This window comes from Suricata suricatta, chromosome 9, assembly GCF_006229205.1.
Source record: "Suricata suricatta isolate VVHF042 chromosome 9, meerkat_22Aug2017_6uvM2_HiC, whole genome shotgun sequence".
NCBI classification, from domain to species: domain Eukaryota; kingdom Metazoa; phylum Chordata; class Mammalia; order Carnivora; family Herpestidae; genus Suricata; species Suricata suricatta.
This window is the reverse complement of record NC_043708.1, coordinates 57,519,347-57,540,212: the sequence shown is the minus strand read 5'-3', so window position 1 is coordinate 57,540,212 and position 20,866 is coordinate 57,519,347. Positions and strand designations below refer to the sequence as shown.

At 34.7% G+C, this 20,866-nt stretch overlaps 1 protein-coding gene across 1 annotated transcript in view; it reads left to right on the top strand.

Moving 5' to 3' along the window:
• Positions 1–19,600, top strand: part of MIPOL1 (mirror-image polydactyly 1) — a 292,991-nt gene extending 273,391 nt beyond the window's left edge. The window contains exon 13 of the mRNA XM_029952677.1: positions 18,869–19,600. Coding sequence (XP_029808537.1) covers positions 18,869–18,935 — 67 coding nt within the window. The 3' untranslated portion in view covers positions 18,936–19,600. The remainder of the gene's footprint in view (positions 1–18,868) is intronic.
• The last annotated feature ends 1,266 nt before the right edge of the window (positions 19,601–20,866 follow it).

Below are 20,866 nucleotides of genomic sequence, written 5' to 3'. Positions count from 1 at the left end.
TTTCAGATTTCATAAATCAGTTAAGGTCCATGTTTAGTGAGATGCATAACCACCTATTAGTTGGGTTAAATAAAAAGAAAAAATCAAATGCCACACATTAAAAAATTTTTTGAAAGAGGGATTTGTGGTTTATCTGGAAAAGATATCCTTTTATTACATGCTCGAGCTAGCGTTTGAGAGATGGGCCGCTAACAGAGAGGACAAACTAGAAATAATTAAAACTATTTTCAGAGCATCAGATTTTCACTGAAGCTCAAATACAGGCTGTTTTGACCATCTCCCTAAAGACTTTTTTCCTCACAATTCTGTGAATGTGATCACTTTTAAGCAAAGCATTTTGCCTATCACAAATAAAAATCTATGCTGACGTATGCAAGAAAAATGAAGGCAAATTTGTGTATTTTCAGTGCTAAAAAACTAACTTTGAAATCATAGTCTCTAAAACATTCACAATTTCCTTACATCTTTCAGATATATAAGCACCGATGGTTAATTTTTGTCCAGTGCAAAACATTATAAAATTATAATTTGAATCTTTAAAAATTGCTCTATGCATACATCTTTTACCAACTAGAGTGCAAAATCTGTAAAAAGAGAATCTGAGTTTGCTTTTGCTTTTTGGTTTTTGTTTTTAATCTGCTATTAACAAACAATGTTACAAATGAGCAGCGTTCTTCAAGCATTTATATAGATAGTGTTTCAGCTTTTACAAAATTCCTAGAAATGAAGAACTTAAGTTTCAAGAAAATGTGCCTTTTTAATTCTAAGTATTGCCAAATTGTTCTATTAAAAAGTTAAATCAACAACTAATAATAAAAAAAACTAATAATTTATAAGAATGCTGATTCCCCAGTTTTCAGTAGTATTTAATATTATTAAGGTTTTTAACCTTCCAGTCTGAAAGATGAAAAATTACATCTCATTTCAGTATGCACTACTTTAATTATGAATAAAGTTAAGCAGCTTTTTATATTTTTATTTATAATATATTTTTATTTTCATTTGAACTGCCTGTTCATGACTTTTTCCCATTTTTGTATTACATTGTTTATTGAATTTTAAGACCTCTTAAGATAGTAAATAAATCAGCTTCTTATTAAGAGTACTGTGAACATTTTTCTCCATTTCAAACTTTGCTTAAATTATATTTTTCAACAGAAAAGTTATGAAGTTTTTTTTTTACGGTGTCAGGTTTGTTAAATTGTGGTATTTTATGATAACCAAGGCAGCTTACCTTGTCTTGAGTTGCCTAGTTGAGGATTTGAGGGTTTTTTATTATTATTACTTATGATTATCTGCCTACAAAAAGGACTAGAAATATTTATAAACATGATCTTTGTGGGTTTTTTTTGTTTTATACAAAAGGTTGTTTTTATTAATTGGCAGCCCAATGGGTTTTTATACCTTAATACTAATTCAGGTTGGTTTATCTTCACAAATAAGCTATTTAGTCATGTTCTCCAGCCATAAATCTCCCCTTCCAAAGTAAATATCCTGCAAAGATAAAACAAACAGGCTCAAAACATAATAGAAAGCTTGAATGCCTAGGTACTGGATTGGCTTCATGTGGGTGTGGAAGATGAAAGGAAAGTACCTGAGATAGCCTTGAGTGTGTAAGGAAATCTGTCTTTCAATTCAAATTATTATTTTAAATACTGTGAATACTTGACAAAATTGTACGGCCTTGACATATGATGTTTAAAAACTGAAATAAATAGTTCTTCCATGTTTGTATAGCATATGTCCCCTTATTTTCTTTTTCTGGGCAATTTCTTGCTCTGAGAAATACAATTATAAAACTTGAATAATATATATACTGAATATAAATACTTTACAGCCACATAGAACTTTTAATCTCTCTGTCAGTATCACGGAATTCCTACATCTGGGAAGAGTTTAGCAAAAACTTAATGAGAATGGGAAGAGAAAGAAAGAGGTTACGTTTCTGTCTTAAATGCTCTCTTGTTCCCTTTAGTAGTTATTTACATGTGTTTCTCTTTACCAAGAGTTATAGTAATTAATATTGTTTTGATAAGCCAAATATTTAAAATACTTTTTAATTACAATCAACATTTCTCAAATTACTGAAACAATTTACATTAATTCTTGAAAAAACTTTAAATATCACTAAGCACTCCAGTTTCTCTTCAGATCATAAAAATATTTTGGCTTTTAAATATCACTAAGCAACGTGGCATTCTTATAAAATTTTTTCATATATCATATACAATTTTATAATTTAATTCACTTAATATATGCTGAATAACTTTGTCTTTAGTCTTTTACTATGTAGTTTAAATGGCTTTATGTTTTTTATTTTTTATTTTTTAATGTTTTATTTATTTTTGAGAGAGAGAGAGACAGCATGAGCTGAGGGGGGCGGGCAGAGAGAGAGGGAGACACAGTATCTGTAGACAGGCTCCAGGCTCTGAGCTAGCTGTCAGCACAGAGCCCAACGTGGGGCTCGAACCCGTGAACCATGAGATCATAACCTGAGTGGAAGTCAGACGCTTAACCGACTGAGCCACCCAGGCACCCCCAAAATGGCTTTAAATCTATTGTGTAATTGTACCATAATTTATTAAATCCATTACTGTTATTGTTGAGTTGCTTTAAAATACCGCTGCAGTGGACATTCTTGCAGCTAAATATTTGCACATATCTGCAATTACTGCAGGGGACACAGATTCCTTGGAAGTGAAATTATTGAGTCAAAAAAATTTTAATTTTCTAGAAAAGGTTTCAATTAATTAGAAAAACAATTGGACTATAGAAATGCCATTGAAGAACTACAGATTTTAAATGTCTTCAGGTATGTGGAAAAGAGAAATATGGTGTGAGGTTTTTATAGTAAATAGATAATGTTTCATCTTGTCCTCTAATTATAAAATACATTACCATAAATACTTCCTGTGGAAAGAATGACCTAACTTGTACAAGCTGTATATATGAGGATATACAGTGATAGTAGGAATTTAATTTGAATGTATTACCTAGCATACAAGGACTGACCCAATTTTTTTTCAAAATTTCTAGCCTTTTTTAATATGGCTTTTTTTATAGCTGTCAAAGACACTGGCACATAATAGAGCAGAATGATGTGAAGCCATAAAAGGCAGAGTGTGCATCCCATCAAAGAGATGGCTTACCGTAGTTCAGATTGAGAAAGCTTAGACAGGAGTTAATAGCTTGCTCTGAGGATAGTAAGCCATCTACCGTTCTCAGTAAGCATGTCAAAATAGTGGACCAGCACTTCTGACAGGTTAATATGAATGATTTAAGACTTTGGGTATATGTATGTAGTATTAAAAGCACACTACCTCTAAAAACTTTTTGGCAAAAAGGTAACAATTATGAGTAAGATGAACTCTTTTCAACTCTTCCTTTACAGCTGGCAATACCTTTTCACCTTTCCGTTTATTTCATTGTAAGCACTAACAGAAAAAGTTTCTTGGTGTGACTGCATACTACATGGAATTAAAGATATATTCTCTCTTCTTGAAAAGATAAGGGATTTTAGAGATAAATATAGGGGGGACAACAATTTGGATTTTATTTTTGGTTACATTATTACAAGATACAGAAAAAGACTGTAAAAACTCACATACAAAAAATACATTGTATCATGTACTTAGCAGTCTATTAAATTTGGTGGAATAAATAAACAATGCTGTAAGGCTCTTACCCATAAGAAGTTTAGGGCATTGTTGTTTAGATGTTTCCAAAAACTGTTGTAGTGAACATTCCTCTAGCTAAAAACTTAAGGCACAAATTCCTGGAAGCAGAATTGTTGGGTTCAAGAGTATATGACATCTTATATCTATATATAATGTTGATAACGTATAAATAAATATATATGTATATATGTATGTATATGTGTGTGTGTGTGTGTATATATATATATATATATATATATATATATATATATATAGCCTTGGTTGTTTTTTTTTTATTTCATAGAATAGAATGGAACTAAGTAACCTGTTAATTGTTCGGGGCAGGTAGTACAGAAAGAAGGAAGGCCACAAGGAAACTGAACTTGGCCTCTATTATGGGTGGGATATGAATAAGCAGAGAGGAAAGAAGAGAATGTAGAAGAGGAGAGACACAGCACAAAGGAAGCAAAGGTACACATGTGAATATACTACATGAGAGGAGATAGTTCAGAGGTCAGCCTGGGAGGAGCACCCCATCTTGTGGGATATCAAAAGGCGAGGTGGACTGAATTACTATGCAAAGGCAGTTAGATTTCGGGTATTAGGGAATAAGAAACTGATGTAGAGTTTTGAAAGCAGCAAAGGTCATTTGAAAGAAATAGCATTTTAGGAATATCAGGCTCACTGTGCACTGTAGAAGATTAATTGAAGCAGTTTGGTTTTAGAAGTAAGAATACCAGCTAAGAAGCAACGATAATAATATAATAATAACAGACAACTGATATACCGGTATGGCTCGTAGCAGTGAGAATGGGAGAAAAGGATTCATATCAGAAACACTATAGAGAAAAACTGTGATCTGGTGACTAAAGAGATGTGAAGGGTAAAGAAGTAGATTTTCTGCCTAAGAGATAGGAACGACACAGTACTATCAATAGGATGTCTTTTAGTTCAATGCTAAGAACTCATTTCATTTTCTTTTTGTGTAACCCTAACTTATAAACTTATGAGAAAAAATATTACGTTGAGTTTGAGAACACTGCTGTCAGATGACAGATATAAAACTCATCAAAATTGGCTTCCAGAAACTGAAGAGCAAAAGAAGGGAAGGCTTCTAAGGATTCTTCTCAAGGAATAATAGAAATACCCATGAGAATGTCTTTGGAGTGATAGCTATTTAGATTATATAACCCTATTTCCCACATAATTAAACTCTTTCTGTGGAGTTTAGTGCTAAAAGTCAGAATGTCCAAAGTTATACTGAATGATAAAGATTATTCTTAACAGCTGTATCTCAAGCCATTCAAAGATAGGCCACATGTCAGGGCTGTGGTTTGAGGTGTCATTCTTCAAAAGGCAATATGTAACTCCTCTACTGGGCAAACAGCAGATTAGTTCCTGAGGTGATATCATTGGTGATATCTGAATGATCTGAGCCAGGCACTTAGAAGTCCAGATATAAGCAGCTGAGATAGCATATAGAAAGAATTTTTATAATTATTTTATTTAAAAAGACACATGATGAGGATAGATTATTAGCAAAGATTTACAGCAGTAATTCACTCGCATCATCTAGGTTATTCAAAGACATATTTCTACCAAATGTAGGTAAAAAACCACATACCAGAAGATGTAAACACTACCATATTGTCCAAACCTAATCTAAGGAAAAAAATAATAAATTATAATTCATATATCATGCTTTTAGAATATCTGAAAAACCTTTAGGATTTTATCAGGAAGCAGGCTCTTTATTTCACACTCAGATGAGAATTGTGCTACCAATTAAAATAAAAGAATAATTTTCATTGATTTTACAAATGGCTCTCTAGTACTTAGTCATAATCATAATTAGAAGGCCTTATTTATTATCCTTCCTGCCAAATGTATGGTAGTTTCTAGAATATAAAAATCTGTATATTGTTAACAGTGCAAATACTGTAAGTCTAAAGGAAATCATATGAAAAATCTATCTTGGTTATTACTCATAGTAAATAAATTAGAGCATAAATGTAATTCACATTTAAGAGCTTTGTAACTCAGTCCCTGAAGCAGTTTGCTAATGTTCTGTCAGCTGAAAAGAGTTCATGTGTCCCTATGTCACTAACATACTACCAATGAATAATCCAGATACTGAGAATAAAGCCCATTAATCCCTAATACTAACACTTTAACACATATAAGAAAGATGTATGTGATTTAATTTCAAGTCTTCTATGGTGCTTCAAAAGTATTATCTGTGAAGTGAATGGATATTAAAGAATGGAAATTACATTTACAAGTGGCATATAAGAATCAGAAAGAAATGAAACTCAGAACTGCTCATCTTTCTATTCACCCAGAATTTGTTATCTATAAAATATGTATGTGTGTGTATATATAATGTATATTATATCTATCTCAAAAACAGTGTCTATTGTGAATGTTTATCTCAAAAATCTCTATTACAAATAGACACTGTTTTTGAGAGATGAAAGTATAAACTTCTTTTACATATGTGGTATTGATCTTTATAACATCTTCCCTTTTATACATTGTTTTAATGGCAATTTTAATTAATTAACATATGCTCTAGGGGTGTCTGGGTGGCTCAGTGGGTTAAGCATCTGATTTGGCTCAGGTTATTATCTTGTGGTTCACCAGTTCAAGCCCCACATCAAACTGAGAAGTCAGAGCCTAGAACCTGCTTTGGATTCTGTGTCTCCCTCTCTCTCTCTGTCCCTCCCCCCCTCACACTCTGTTTCTCTCTCTCAAAAATAAATAAACATTAAAAATTGGGGGGGAGGGAGAGTGTGCCTGGGTGGCTCAGTCGGGTAAGCATCCAACTTAGGCTCAGGTCAGATCTTGTGCTTTGTGAGTTCGAGCCCAACGTCAGGCTCTGTGCTGACAGCTCAGAGCCTGGAACCTGCTTCAGATTCTGTGTTTCCCTCTCTCTGCTCCTCACCTGTTCACATTGTCTGTCTGTCTCTCTCTCTCTCAGAAATAAGTAAAAACATCAAAAAAAATTTAATAATGTATATTCCATGACTAGTATGTGTCAAACTCTTCAGAGAACTCTGCCCTTTCATGGCTATATTACTATGCTAAATATTGATGTTTTAGAGAGATTAATTATTTATATGAAGAATTTAGAACTCTATATAAAATATCTGAGTCTGATAACATAGTTTTAAACTGCCAGAAATAAGCAGTGACTACCTAGTAGTCTCATAATATCATGAATGAGATTAAACTTCAAATTTCTATCTAATGTATCCTTATTTTGAAACCAAGGATCAGTTCTCCTTAAGAAAAAAGCATTGACAATATAATTGAAAACTTTTCAAAACACTTATAAGGCAATGACATATCAGTCTTAATTTTCAACAAAAGGCACTCTGAAAATAGTGAAACTGATATTTTAAATAGGACAATGATACAACCAACAAACAATCCATTTCAGTCTGAAAGAAATAGAAGATTTCTATGTGCTTTCAGATGAAATTTAAGCAGGTGTTCATATGGATTGTCCTAGAATCCATGTTGGGAAGGAGGGGCAAAACACAAAAACCAGAATAAGAAAAGAGGGACTTGCCCACAAATCTGCATCCTTGTTGTATATACACTACTGTATCCTGGTTCAATCCTTAGAAATCAAGAATTTAAAATGAAATGATTTAACAGGTTGACCCTGTTATCAACCTGTCTTTTCCATATTTCATCATGTATCTGCTTATCTGCTTATTCAAGACAACTTTATTTCTTTGTGTGCTTCAGTTTTTCCTCAAAAGTTATGAAGTCAAAAAGGAGAGATGATAATTCTGGTTTTCAGAATCAGTAATTCATTGTTATCACATTAACTAAATCCCTCCTGAAACAAAAAGGATAACCTTAACTTAGTCTAACTTAGGGTGAAGTTACATTTAAGATCTTTCCCACCAAGCTCCCAAACTCCCTCTATTTAAAAAAGAGGAATCTTGGGCCACATGGGTGACTCAATCAGTTGAGCAACCAACTCTTGATATCAGGCCTAGCTTAGGTCATGATCTCAAGGCTGAGGTATCGAGCCCCGTGTGGACTTCTGTGCTGAATGCAGAGCCTGCTTGGGATTCTCTCCCTGTTTCTCTGCCCCTGCCTTGCTGGTGGTCACACGTTCCCTCTCTCTCTCTCTCTCTTTCTCCTCTCTCTCTCTCTCTCTCTAATAAACTTTAAAAAATAAAATGAGAGGAATCTATTCAGATAACTGCTTACTATTTAATCTTTTTTCTGCAAGGGCCCTTGACTAAATAAACTATTTACTACAGGGGTACCTGAGTGGCTCAGTCTGCTAAGTGTCCACCTTGGCTCAGGTCATGATCTCATAGATTGTGGGTTTGAGCCCTGTGTTGGGCTCTGTGCTGACAACCCAGAGCCTAGAACCTGCTTTGGATTCTGTGTCTCCCTTTCTCTCTGCCCCTCCCCTGCTTTGCTCTGCCTCTCTCTGTCTCTCAGAAATAAACGTAAAGAAAAATTTTTTTAATTTAAAAAAATAAACTACTACAAATCTTCACATGGAGTAACTTGCTTTCTTTAATTTTGAAACCTCTTCTTAGGGGTCATCATCAAAATTTCAATCAATTTTTTAGAATTGAGAATGTAAATGAAATTCCTTTACTCCTTATTCCCTGTTTGTATGCATGTGTGTGTTCAGAAACAGGTAAATAATATCCTGTTGATATTTGAGAGCCTGTTTTGCTAGTTACTAAGTACCAGTGATAAGCAAATACACATTGTACTTGCCCTCATGAAGCCTCATGGGCCTTTTACTAGTGTTTTCTTGAGAAACTTAATGTATGATTTGAATATCGTCTCATAGTGAGAGTTCAATAAAATAGTCACTTGATCTTAATTCATCATATTATCTCAATCACTTTCTAATGTTAAGTTAGGAGCTTAAGCAAAATAACTCTATTATCTTCTGTAAGTACTTTTCTGATAGTATCATCCACTCTGCTAGTGCTGCCATAGACTAATTGGAATCCACGAGACTATCTAGATCTCTAATTTACTAACAAAATCTTAATTAATCTCTGGGTAAAATTATACCAAAGTTACTTTGGACTTTAAAATCTAAAACTTGAAATTAAATTACCTTAGAGATATAGTAACAAAGGAAATATAGCTTTACTCTTTCTCCATGTTCTAATTTTAAAATAAGGTAGAACAAATGTAAAGAATGCAAAGTTTTACATTAAATTTTGACTGCTAAATGGTTAACCTTTATTTTTACCAGTCACCTAAATTGATACTAATGACATTATGATTGATTGACAAGCCTGATTTTTCAAGGTTACATGGAAAATGGCAACTGTTAGTCGACATTTAAAATAGAGGCAAGTTGGGACGCCTGGGTGGCTCAGTCTGTTGAGTGTCTGACTCTTGATTTTGGCTTGGGTCATTATCTTACAGTTCCTGGGTTCGAGCCCTGCATCTGGCTCTATGCTGTCACTGTGGAACCTGCTTAGGATTCTCTCTCTCTCTCTCTCTCTCTCTCTCTCTCATTCTCTCTCCCACTCTCTGCCCCTCCCCCACTCTCACACGTGTTCTCTCTCTCTCAAAATAAATAAATAAACTTAAAAAAGTAAAATAGACGCAAGTTTTCAGTGCCTTGTCTACACATTGAATGAGGAACGTGTATATCTAATCTAAGCAGAGTGTGCATGTACTAAGTTATTTTTATGTTCTATTTAGGCTCAGAGATAAATCCAAGTTTACTGCTTATTTTCTGAAGGAATGATAATTCTTTAAAGATAATGTTATCTTCTAAGTGATAATGCTTTATATAATGACATCTGAGGAATTAAATTAATCTATCCATATTATTTGTATCCTTTATTCTAGTTACTTGAAATTTTTTTATATAGTAAAATGATTTGGGGAAAATGGTTGAATTGAATTGGATTTAAGGTGAAATTTATGCTAGAAATCAACAAGCTAATTAATAAATGGTTAGTCATGATGCTTTAAAACTAAATATTGTTGACTGCATGTACCCAATTTGTTGTTTTTCTTTTCTTATTTTTTTAATAATGTAGATCCAGTCAAAAATACCAGTTGACAACAAATAGGGACAATTTTATATGTAGATAGAGATGATAGTCACATTCCTGGTTTCATTTAAGAGATAATGCAATCCCCACAATGTATCTATTTTCATACCTATCAATTGATATTTAAAATTTGAGTATCAGAGGGGCATCTGGGTGGCTCAGTGGGTTAAGCATCTGTCTTCAGCTCAGGTCACCATCTCACAGTTTGTGGGTTCAAACCCCACTTCAGGCTCTGTGCTGACACCTCAGAGACTGGACCTGCTTCAGATTCTGTGTCTCTCCTTCTGCCCCTCCCCAACTCATGCTCACTCACTCTCCCTTTCTCTCTCAAAAATAAACATTTAAAAAATAAAATTTTTTAGGGGCACCTGGGTGGCTCAGTTGGTTAAGCGGCCGACTTCGGCTCAGGTCATGATCTCATGGTTCGTGGGTTCAAGGCCCACATCAGGCTCTGTGCTGACAGCTCAGAGCCTGGAGCCTGCTTCAGATTCTGTGTCTCCCTCTCTCTCTGCCCCTCCCCCACTCGTGCTCTGTTTCTCTCTGTCTCAATAATAAATAAAAACATTAAGAACTTTTTAAAATAAAATTTTTAAAAATTTCAGTATCAGAAATAAACAGATTTGGGTTATGCATTGTTTCATAATAAAATACAGATACTCTCAGTAGCCTTTTTTTATCAATTACATAACATTGTTCTCAGAAAACATTTTTGTTTAAGTCGGTTATTAAGAGTCAAAGGGAGGAAAATGCGAGAGGATTATACTCTTAACAGAAAGCAAGAGAATTGCCATTGATCAACTTCTGCTCAGCACTAGTTTTAACTTTTGGTTTTTGGTGTGGTTTTCTCTCTCTCTAGATGTCTCTATTACTGGTGGAATTCTGTTTCAGCAATTATCACTACCAAATTATTTTAGGCATAGCTCTTTGAGAAATAAAGGCAAACTTGACCACTCTCACAGTTCTGCCCCACGATTGGCCGAAACAGAACAAAGGTTACTTGGACTGCTTTGTAAGAGGTGTTGGGAAGACATGACCCAAAATCATCTTGAGAACCATAATAATTTTATAAACTTTTATTTCCCGAGTATCATCTTGTGTTTGGGATCATAGAGGTTGTGAAAGCTATGTATAGTCAATTAACATTACTGATATAAAAGTTATTTTTAGGTCAAAATTAGAGCTGAGAATGCACCACTTTTGCTGAATGCAGGCTTTTTAACTGAATGTATTTAAACAAAACCTAGGCATGTACTCTGCTTCAGCCTGTATAGACTGTAAGTTTACCAGCATTTCAGTACTCATGGGAATTCTTAAATCTCATGACAGTCCTCAGATATTGGAGAGACCTGAACACAATCAAGGAGGTAGTATGAGGACCTTCTTAAATGCACTCTTTGGTATCTACCTCATACCAGAGATCTAGTGAGGATTAACAGGGGAGACAGATGCTTGATACTAATTATTATGTCCATGTAAGCTTATCACTGACATGTTACCCAGACTAAGAATTTTAACAATCCTTTGACAAGACTTTTTAAAAGTTTTCCTAGCCATTTGCTTTAGTAATATTTTCTAAGAAATTAATGAATACCTTTTAAATCTGTTTTATAATAAAAATTTTTTAAGTGGTGCTCATCTAGAAATCCTATTTATTATCTACTTATAATGAAATATTTGTGATGTCCTTTTCAAAATACTCTATATGAATTTATATAATAAACAATTGTCCTATATCTTTTCCTTCAGCAAATTGGCCTAGTGATTGGCTTTCTGTATTCTTGCCAGTATTAATTTTTTCCTCATTATCTCTAGTATAATTACTTTAGAAATCTTATATTTGCTATTAATGTTATAATGTCCTATCCCAGATAAGTAAATTATGCCCATTTCCAAATTAACCACAATTTATCATTAATTATTATGTCTAGGGGTATAAGTGGGAGATCCAAGGGGGCAGGTTTCCTGTTAAAATAAGGAGTCAGGGCTTCTGGATAGCTCACTTGGCTGAGCGTCTGACTCTTGATTTCAGCTCAAATCATGATCTCACCATCATGATTTGGAGCCCTGTTGTGGGGCCCCGTACTAGGCATGGGGCCTGCTTAGGTTCTCTTTCTCCCTCTCTCTCTGCCCCTCCCCCACTTCATACTCTCTCCAAAAAAATAATATAAAGAATAATTATTGGCAATGTAATTATTATTTGGCTCCCCATTCTTACCACTTTCTACCAATTCCTGTTTCCACCCTCTTCACCATTACCTTTCAACCCACTCTCCCATCTACTCCTACCCTCGCTTTTCCACTTACAAACTTTTTTCATTTTGTTTCAAATGTAAATAGTCTTTCTTCTTTTCTCAGCTTCATTCTTTCTTCATGTGATACTTATTTCTTATGTGTTCTTTTTGCAAGCATATATGTGTGTTCATATTTATAGGGCCATGGCTCTATTTTTTCACAAGTATATGTGGATATGTCCATTTTTATAGGCATCTGTGTGTCTTTTCAATTACATTTTGTGGCTAAAATGGAGCAAGAACTTTTTAGCACATTAGTTACAATTTATGCATGGGAAGATGGGTGCACTCCATCCATTGGCTATTCACATTCATACAAATCTGTGCTTCCTCCCTCCCCATCTTTCTCCTCTATATTCCTCTGATCTCAGCTTTTTCAGTGTGCTTTGTGGGCCTTCTTTCCATTGTTAACTACCTTGCATCTGTCCACAACTACCACACTGAATGTTTCACACACACATTCTACCTGAAACAAACTTACCAAGGACATTTGTTTCCTAGCAGCCCAGCCTTTTCCCCATACCCATATACTAGGAAGGAGAGTTCTTCTGGTTCCCCTTTGCTTCTTTCATACCACCTGCATTGATGTAAAAACCCTCCTTCCTTTGAGATTTATACCATCCAGCTTTCTCACTCTTTGTCTCCTCTCTTCAGTAATATCCACTGATCTCCAGATCAGTGCCATTTTCTTTAAATGTATGTGAGGCATCTGATTCATGTCTTCCTTTCTATGTACCCCAACCTCTGCATTCATGCTATGAATGTCAATGTCAATGTCAGGAATATGTCTGTTCCTTTGTCCCTTGAATACTAATGACTTTTACCTCTTATCCACTTCAACTACAATGGATGTTGGCAGAACTTTTCTAAATATGAAATCCTAAGATCAAACTTGCCTTTGCAACAATAACCACAGCCTTATTTCAACCACTCTTGCTTTTTAGCTTCAACACAAATCAAAACATCCAGTCTCTTGTTCCTTTCATTCTTTTTCTGAACTGACAGTCCTTTATAGACTTGCTTTCTTTTCTGCCCAATTTGAATTCTAGGTTTAATCACTTTTTCTCAAGGACATAGTCTTCTTATACCCTTGTCTTGCCCTGTAAGTCATAAACTCTGAATTACTTTTATTAGTTCCCCTCCCCATATCTATCCCCAAAGTAGGGACCTGATGTAAAAACTAAAAGTCATACTACTACGATGATCAGTATCTCCTACAAATTTGTAGTCTCTAGCTACAAGTAGCTGGATCATCAATCTCATCTAATATTTCTTTTACATATTCCAAGGCACCTCCCTTGCTTGTCACTTTAAACAATCAGCATTTTCCTCTAGCCTTTTCCTTTACCCTATGCTTTCAACAGAGAACTTTGTCTCCTACTCCATGGAGAAAATTTGAATCCAGCAGACATAAGTTCTGTCAGTTAAGGTCCTCCGTACCTAAATTGTCCACAGCTGTATTCTTCCCACCTCTTTCCCCTTAATCTCCAAGGAGAAGTTGTCCAGTTATATTTTTTTAAGATAATGCTGTAAGTCATGCTTATGATCCCTCTTCTGAGACCATACTTAAAAAGGTATCATCTTCCTGCTTTATACTTTTGTGTGCTCCTCTAGTCTTCCCTCCCATAGTCCACAAGTACATTCACATGCCACCAGTTTCTTTAAAAAATTCCTCAACCATACATTCCCCTATAACTACAATTTTCTTTACATTCTAGCCAAGCTCTTCTAAAATTCCTCTCAGACTTTCTCCTACTTTCATCATGCCATTAAAACTGCACTGAAAAGGTTGTTATTTCCCAATTGCCAAATCACATGAGCACTTACCCCTTTGATCTTAAATACTTAAACTGCCTTTTTGAAGTGTTCTTCTCTGAGTTCTGTGACAGCACCTAGTCTTGATCCATCTTTTATATCCCTATTTCTCAAATTCTGTTTCCAATCTCTTTACTTTAAATATTTGTTTTCATTTGTGTTCTATCCTATTCCCACCTCTCTTCCTCTTTTTAATTTCCCTTTCTAAGCATTTCCATCTTCTCCCATGGCTTCAGTTAAAACCTAGAGTACCCTACTCATGACCCACCTCTTCAGCCTCACTTTCTACCATTCTCCACCTCCAACTTTGTGATCCTGAGAAAATAAATACTACCAGTAGGACTTGACACATATCATGCCTTTGATGCGTCTGTGCTTTCACAGATATTATTTCCTCTGTCTGGAATGCCCGTCCTGTCCCTCTCAGTCCCCTTTCTTCTTAAGATGACTATTTCCTTCTTACTTATTTCCTTCAATACTTAACTCAGGCAAAATCAGGAAGACTTTATATGCTTTTCCTCTACTCCTCTCCCCAAACTAGGTTCAGCTCAATATCTGCTTATGCTTTTATTACAGCATTTACCAGTAACTTACTGGAGTTACCCACATAAAGATCTACTTCCACGTCTTACTGTTTGTTACTTATAAACAGGCACCATGTCCTGTTTTTTTAAAAATCAATGCCTAGAACAGTACCTGGTATATAGGAATTGTCAAATAAGTGCTTATTGATTGAACTGAAATCTATATTATATACCTAGAATTCTCTCTAAGACAAACGCTTATATCCAAGTATCTACTTAACAGCCTACTTGCATGTCCCACCAACTCCTATGTACCACACTGAACTCATCTTCACACACACATGCCCCCCAATAAATTCTTCTGTTCTTCCTCTACACTGTCTTTGTTAGTATATCACTATCCTAGTCACCAAAATCAGACACCCAGGAGTCATCCTTCTTGCCCAACCCATCTTTCCCCATCCTACACTCAGAAGTCACTAAGCCCTTTGGATCCTATACCTAGATATCTTTCAAACTTGTCCCCTTCTTTTTGTCTACACTGCTATAGTTTTAGTTTAAGCCTTAAGTCTCACTGATGTTTTATTACAGTACATCTTCATAACAAAGTTTTCCATTTTAACCATTTTTAAGTGTACAGGTATATGGCCTTAAATACATTCATGTTATTGTGCTAAGGTTATTTTAATCAGGAGCTATCTGGACTTCCTGCCTATAGGCTAACCTGCCTCCATCCCATCCCTACATCCTTGCCAGTGTAATCTTTCTAAAGTGCAAATGATGTTACTAGATGTGTTAAAACTCGCTCATTGCTTCCTACTGTCACCATTAGTGGTTTCTTCACAAAGTTTTCACAGATCCAAGCTGAAATGAGAAAAATAATTAAGTAAAATGGTCCTAATTTTTCTAAATTTTTTCAACTTAATGAATGACAATGTTAATCAAGATAAGTACTGTAACATGCATGGGGAACAAAATCAATTTTGTTTTAGATATGCTAAGTGTCATATGCCTGTAGAATAAGCAAGAGATGTCTTGAAGGCAGTTGGGTATGTGAGTCTGAAATCAGAAGGGAGTAAGAGTAATTCAAGCCCACAAAAACTCAGAAATAACCCTTAAAAGTTATAGTATTTTTGGAATCAGTATAGCACACCAGAAAGATTAGGGGGGCTGGTAATTAGACTTAGCATCAATCCGAACTCCAAACTGTGATCAAATTGCCCTCCATATGTTTTGGTTTTGTCAACCGATGATAATGTCTACTTCATGGAGTTATCATGAAATTTAAATATATGCATAATTTACTTCTCATAATTCATAGCACATAATGTTTTTATTAAGAATTACTTGGGGCACCTGGATGGCTCAGTTGGTTAAGCAACTGACTTCAGCTCAGATCATGATCTCACAGTTCATGGGTTTGAGCCCCGCATCAGGCTCTGGCCTGACAGCTCAGTGCCTGGAGCCTACTTCGGATTCTGTGTCTCCCTCTCTCTCTCTCTGCCCTTCCCCCTGCTCATTCTCTCTCTCTCTCTCTCTCTCAAAAATAAATAAACATTAAAAATTTTTGAAAAAAAGAATTACTTACTGTTTAAAATATATCAAAACATTCATTAAGAGTGAAAAATAAAATTAAGCTGTTTAGGAAAATTGGTAAACAACTATGTTGGAAAATTATGAATTCCACTGTAATACATACACAGTATCTCAATACATAGGAAATATAAAAATCGTGTTAATTGGGAAAATAAGATTCCTGTCTAAAATATAGCCTTCAGTATATTTTTCAAGTTTATATAGAAATTGTACTATAGTAAATGGTAGTTTGTAACTAATATTTCCTAATTATGTGCAGTGTCATCAATTTACTTTGTTAATATGTTACTAAAATAATAGCAGGTGAAATATACTCACAAATACTTTCCCAATTTGACTTAAGTAGGAATTTGAGGAAAATTTTTCTTGAAGCTAAATAATCCATGAAATCTGAAACCTGAAATATGTGGCTATGTAGTAACCAAGCCTTGGTGGAAGTAACTTTGAACTAAGAACAAGGAAACCAGGCCCAGATTTGTTACTATTTTACTATAGGCCTTGTATAAGGGTTTACTTGTCTGTGCTTCAGTTTCTTCATATTTAAATGGAGAACTCCTAATCCTATTTCTAAACCTTTTCCTATTTCATGAAGCCCTTGGGAAACTATTGTTGAGTAACATGTGAAATAGTTGGAACCTAATTTAATAAGCTACACACTTTTTTAAAAGATACTGTTGATTTGAACAGTAAAGAATAGCCTGCAGGCGAGTCAACAAGGTGCTTCGACAGATGTATGCAGCTCCCTTCCTGTTGGCACAGTCCACATCTGGCAGGTGTATTCCATTCCTTACAAGAAGGAATAGGTGCTTCATTGTGTTTCAGAAGTCAGTAAGCTTTTACAGAACCAAGTCATTGACATTTTTCTCATTTCTGAGATCAAATTTTCATAAATCATTCAACCTGGATAAACTGAGAATGTGGTTGATCTAGTAATTGTTGAAACATAGTAAAGGCGCAGTGCAAGACGTGATATTTAAGTATTTCCTCCTAACCTCTTACCTTAGCAAGATATAAGAGTTCTAAATGGTAATATGTCCTAATGTATAAAAAGGAAACTAAAGTAAGATAAGCCTATTAGCAAAGGAAAAGTCATAAGAGGCACAACACAGAGTCATCTCAGTAATTTGGAATGCCATTGATTTTGAATTCATAGTCATAATAATAACTATACAGAGTGCAACTTACTTTTACATTGTGAGGAATTTTTTTAATGGTAGTATAAATCATATTGTAGGGGAGGGATATAACTAATCAACATTAAAATAATATTTTCTGACTTTATTACAATATATGCCCCAAAATGCTACTAATGGCCTGTCAATATTTATACTGGGAGTCATTTTTTAAGTTGAGGTTACTATCATACTTTAACAATACATTTAAAATTTCATGACATTTTTCTTGCCCTTCCTTCAAAATTCAATTAATGAAACTTTGTCTTAAAGAATTTATGTAATCCTATAGGGGCGCCTGGGTGGCTCAGTTGGTTGAGTATCCGGCTTCGGCTCAGGTCATGATTTGCGTTCGTGGATTCAAGCCCCACGTCGAGCTCTGTGCTCACAGTTCATAGCTTGGAGCCTGTCTTCAAAGTCTCTGTCTCCCTCTTTTTCTGACCCTCCCCTGCTCACACTATCTTTCTCTCTCTCTCTCTCTCTCAAAAAAAATAAATAAAACATTAAAAATTTTTTAAAAGAAGATTTTATGTAATCCTATATAAATCATCATATTCTTGTTTTCTGTTAACAGAACGCCATATATGCACAATAATCCAATAAACTTGAGCTACCTCTCAGTGTTGCATGTAAACCAGAGAGTGTGATACTAGGAATACCCTCATTCCTTTAGGGTCTAGCTCTGTGCTATATTTATTTGCAAAGGACCTTCATGCATGGATCCGTATAAATGAGGCAAGCTGAAGCAGACTAGACTATGTCGCTCACCAGTCTTTGAGGAAGAAGATTGTGTACATATGAAAACTGGAAGATTTCTGTGTTTAGAACATCAAACAGGATTTTTTTGGTGGAGGTTTTATGCTTTCAGTTAAAAAAATAATAAAAAGAAAAATTAATGGTCTGATTCCATCATCTCTTCTCAAGCAAAATCTCACTGATCCGCATGAATGTGATCTCCCTCCCATAGAGTAGCTTAAGAAAACTACAGACTTTTGAACTTTTCACTTTATTTTCAGTATAAGTGGCAAGTTTTTAATCAACTAAGAAAAATCGCTTATCTTTGATTAGAAACTGTAGAATCATTGTTAGTCTATTTACATTACTCAGAATAGAAGCTTCTTTTTAAATGTAGTACCAAAAGTCTGGTTTTATTAGCATCAAACAATTTGCATATACTTAAATTATTTTCATGCCACTAAAGCATGAGTTTTTTCCAGCTAGCTACCTAATTTCTAATTTTCATTTGCTGACTCTATGAAAAAGGAAGAAATTTAATGCATAAGAATTGTACAACATACTAATGTGTTACTTATTTAGCTCAGTAACAGGTGTGAAGTTGATAGTACTTCTGAATTAAGATATGTACTTCTTAGGCAAAAATCAGTTTGAAACTGCTATACTTTTAATATGCCATCTTCTCATTGCGTAATAAATGATTCATTCACGGGCTTCATGAAGCAGGTAAATGTATTGAAATGTGTATGTTATATTTTTCATGTAGCATCTAAAGCTGACATAATCTGAAGATGTGGGTTAAAGTTTGTGTTTTTAATGTTTTTTTAACCTCAGATACGTGGCACTCTGCACCAGCTTCTCTTGCTGACAGTAATGCTTTGTCTCTTACCACGACTACCAAGACTGCTTGGTCACAAGCAAATACTGTTCTTTTTCAGCCAAAACATTCCTGACAATAATTGCACTTTTTGTATCCTTTTTTCCCCCTCCCCATCCCCACCCCCAATCTAGGTTGGAAAGGCTGGTGGACGTCCTGAGGAAGAAGGTTGGAACAGGGACCATGAGGACAGTGATCTGACTGAAAAAAACGACAGTCTGGGGAAGCAATCACATCTGGTGACCAGGCTGCTTCATTCAACACTGTGTAAACACTAAAGCCTTAACTTAGCAAACAGTTGTTAGAAGTGGGACACTCCAACCACATTCCAAGCTGAGAGATAAAATCAGATCACAAATGTTTAACCACTTTGCTGCTGACTTGAGGTATTCATCCAAATGTATTAACTACAGACTTTTACCAATGAGTAGCTAGAAGTTGTAGCTTATTTTGTAACTATTTTATATCACTGTATTTAATATAAATCTTTTTACTGAGAGACCAGTGTAGGTCATATCTTCACATGCGGCCCTTTCTGAATCAAAATGCAGCAAAGTAAATATTGTCTAAACCTTAATCCATTGTGTTAGGTCAGAACTTTAAATACATGCAGTCTTCAATATAGAGTTTATTTCTTAACTGATGACAGCAGCTCAGACATGAGAATGTATAGTCTTCCTCCAGTGCATATACATAATCTTTGTTAATATTAAAGAATATTAAGTATAAATACCAAGAATTAAATGTATAATTTGCTCTAATAAGATTTTGGTACATTAAAATTACATTAATCATGGCATGATTTTTGTTTCACTACAAATAATGCAAACTGTTTTCAATAAAAAAGAGGATACTGTTCGTGTGTACTTACGGATTCATATTGTCAATGTTTTTAATGTTGTGTCTGAATAATTATCTGAACTCTGTTTAAACTGTAGAAACTGCCAAGTCTGTCTAATAGGCTGGGACACCTCTGGCTTGAAAATTAGCATGTGCCAGCATGACTCTCAAAGGCAAGAGGCCAGCAAAAATGTTAAGTATTCTTTCTGATTATCTTTATTTAGATTATCATTTGAATTTTTGTTGTGGAGGAGGGGGAATCCAAGATACAATATACAATAAAATTATAATGTAAAAACATAAGGATGTGGAAAAATGAAAACTGGCAATTTAGCTTGGTTACCTACTTTTCCTTTTATTTAAAAGCTAATTTGAAATAGTTACAGCATAACAGTCACTTCTAGGCATATGAAATTATGAATAAAACTAAGATTTGTGTATTTGGCTATAGGAAAAATACCTTTTTTTTTTTTAGATTGAGTAGATGAGAGGCCAGTAGAAGATGACTATGGCTGCAACAGGATGAAATAGGCAAGTAGAGATTGAATTCGTGAGAATTTTGTGGGAAAGTGAAAAATTTTCCAAGTGCATACAATATTTTAATGTAGCTTTAAGACTGAGTTAGATTATCTACCATTGCTTATTTTCAGGACAAGAACAGAATAGTTTATTGCACCAAGATTTTGATAACACCAGTGGAGATGATTCGTGTGATTTTTTTCTTTTTTTTTTTTACTCTTGCAGGAAAATGTAAGGAGCTTTATCATAGGGCCACCAAAGAACCATCATGTTAACAAACTCAATTTCTTCCTCATTGAATTTATTAAACTAACTGGCCATTAGAACCTTCCAATTGAGTTCAAATTTAGAATTTACACATGCCTGCTTTTAATTTTTTTTTAACTATTAGAAAATAGGAAACAACAAATGCTAGAAGTAAGCTAACTGGGTTTCCTCCACAGTCCTAAAGAGACTACAGCCTTCCATAGGCCTGTGACTATACAAATGGAGAAAACTGAGATAATTTGGTCAAGCATGGAGTCTTGCCTCTGGGCTCTCATTGAAACATGTGGGAACCCCTGTGTGAAGGAATAGTGCCTTGCAAGTCATGCAGGTAAGTAAAGAGGAATAGTTCTTGTCCCAAAATTGTCCATTCCTGAGTCCTCTTCAAGGAAAGCACAAGTAAACTTGAATTTTCAGTTTAGTCCTAAAGAACAGAATTCCTGAGTTATTTTGCTTGGGGGTTTATAAAACACACAGTAAACATAAAGACATTTCACAGCTTCCAAACA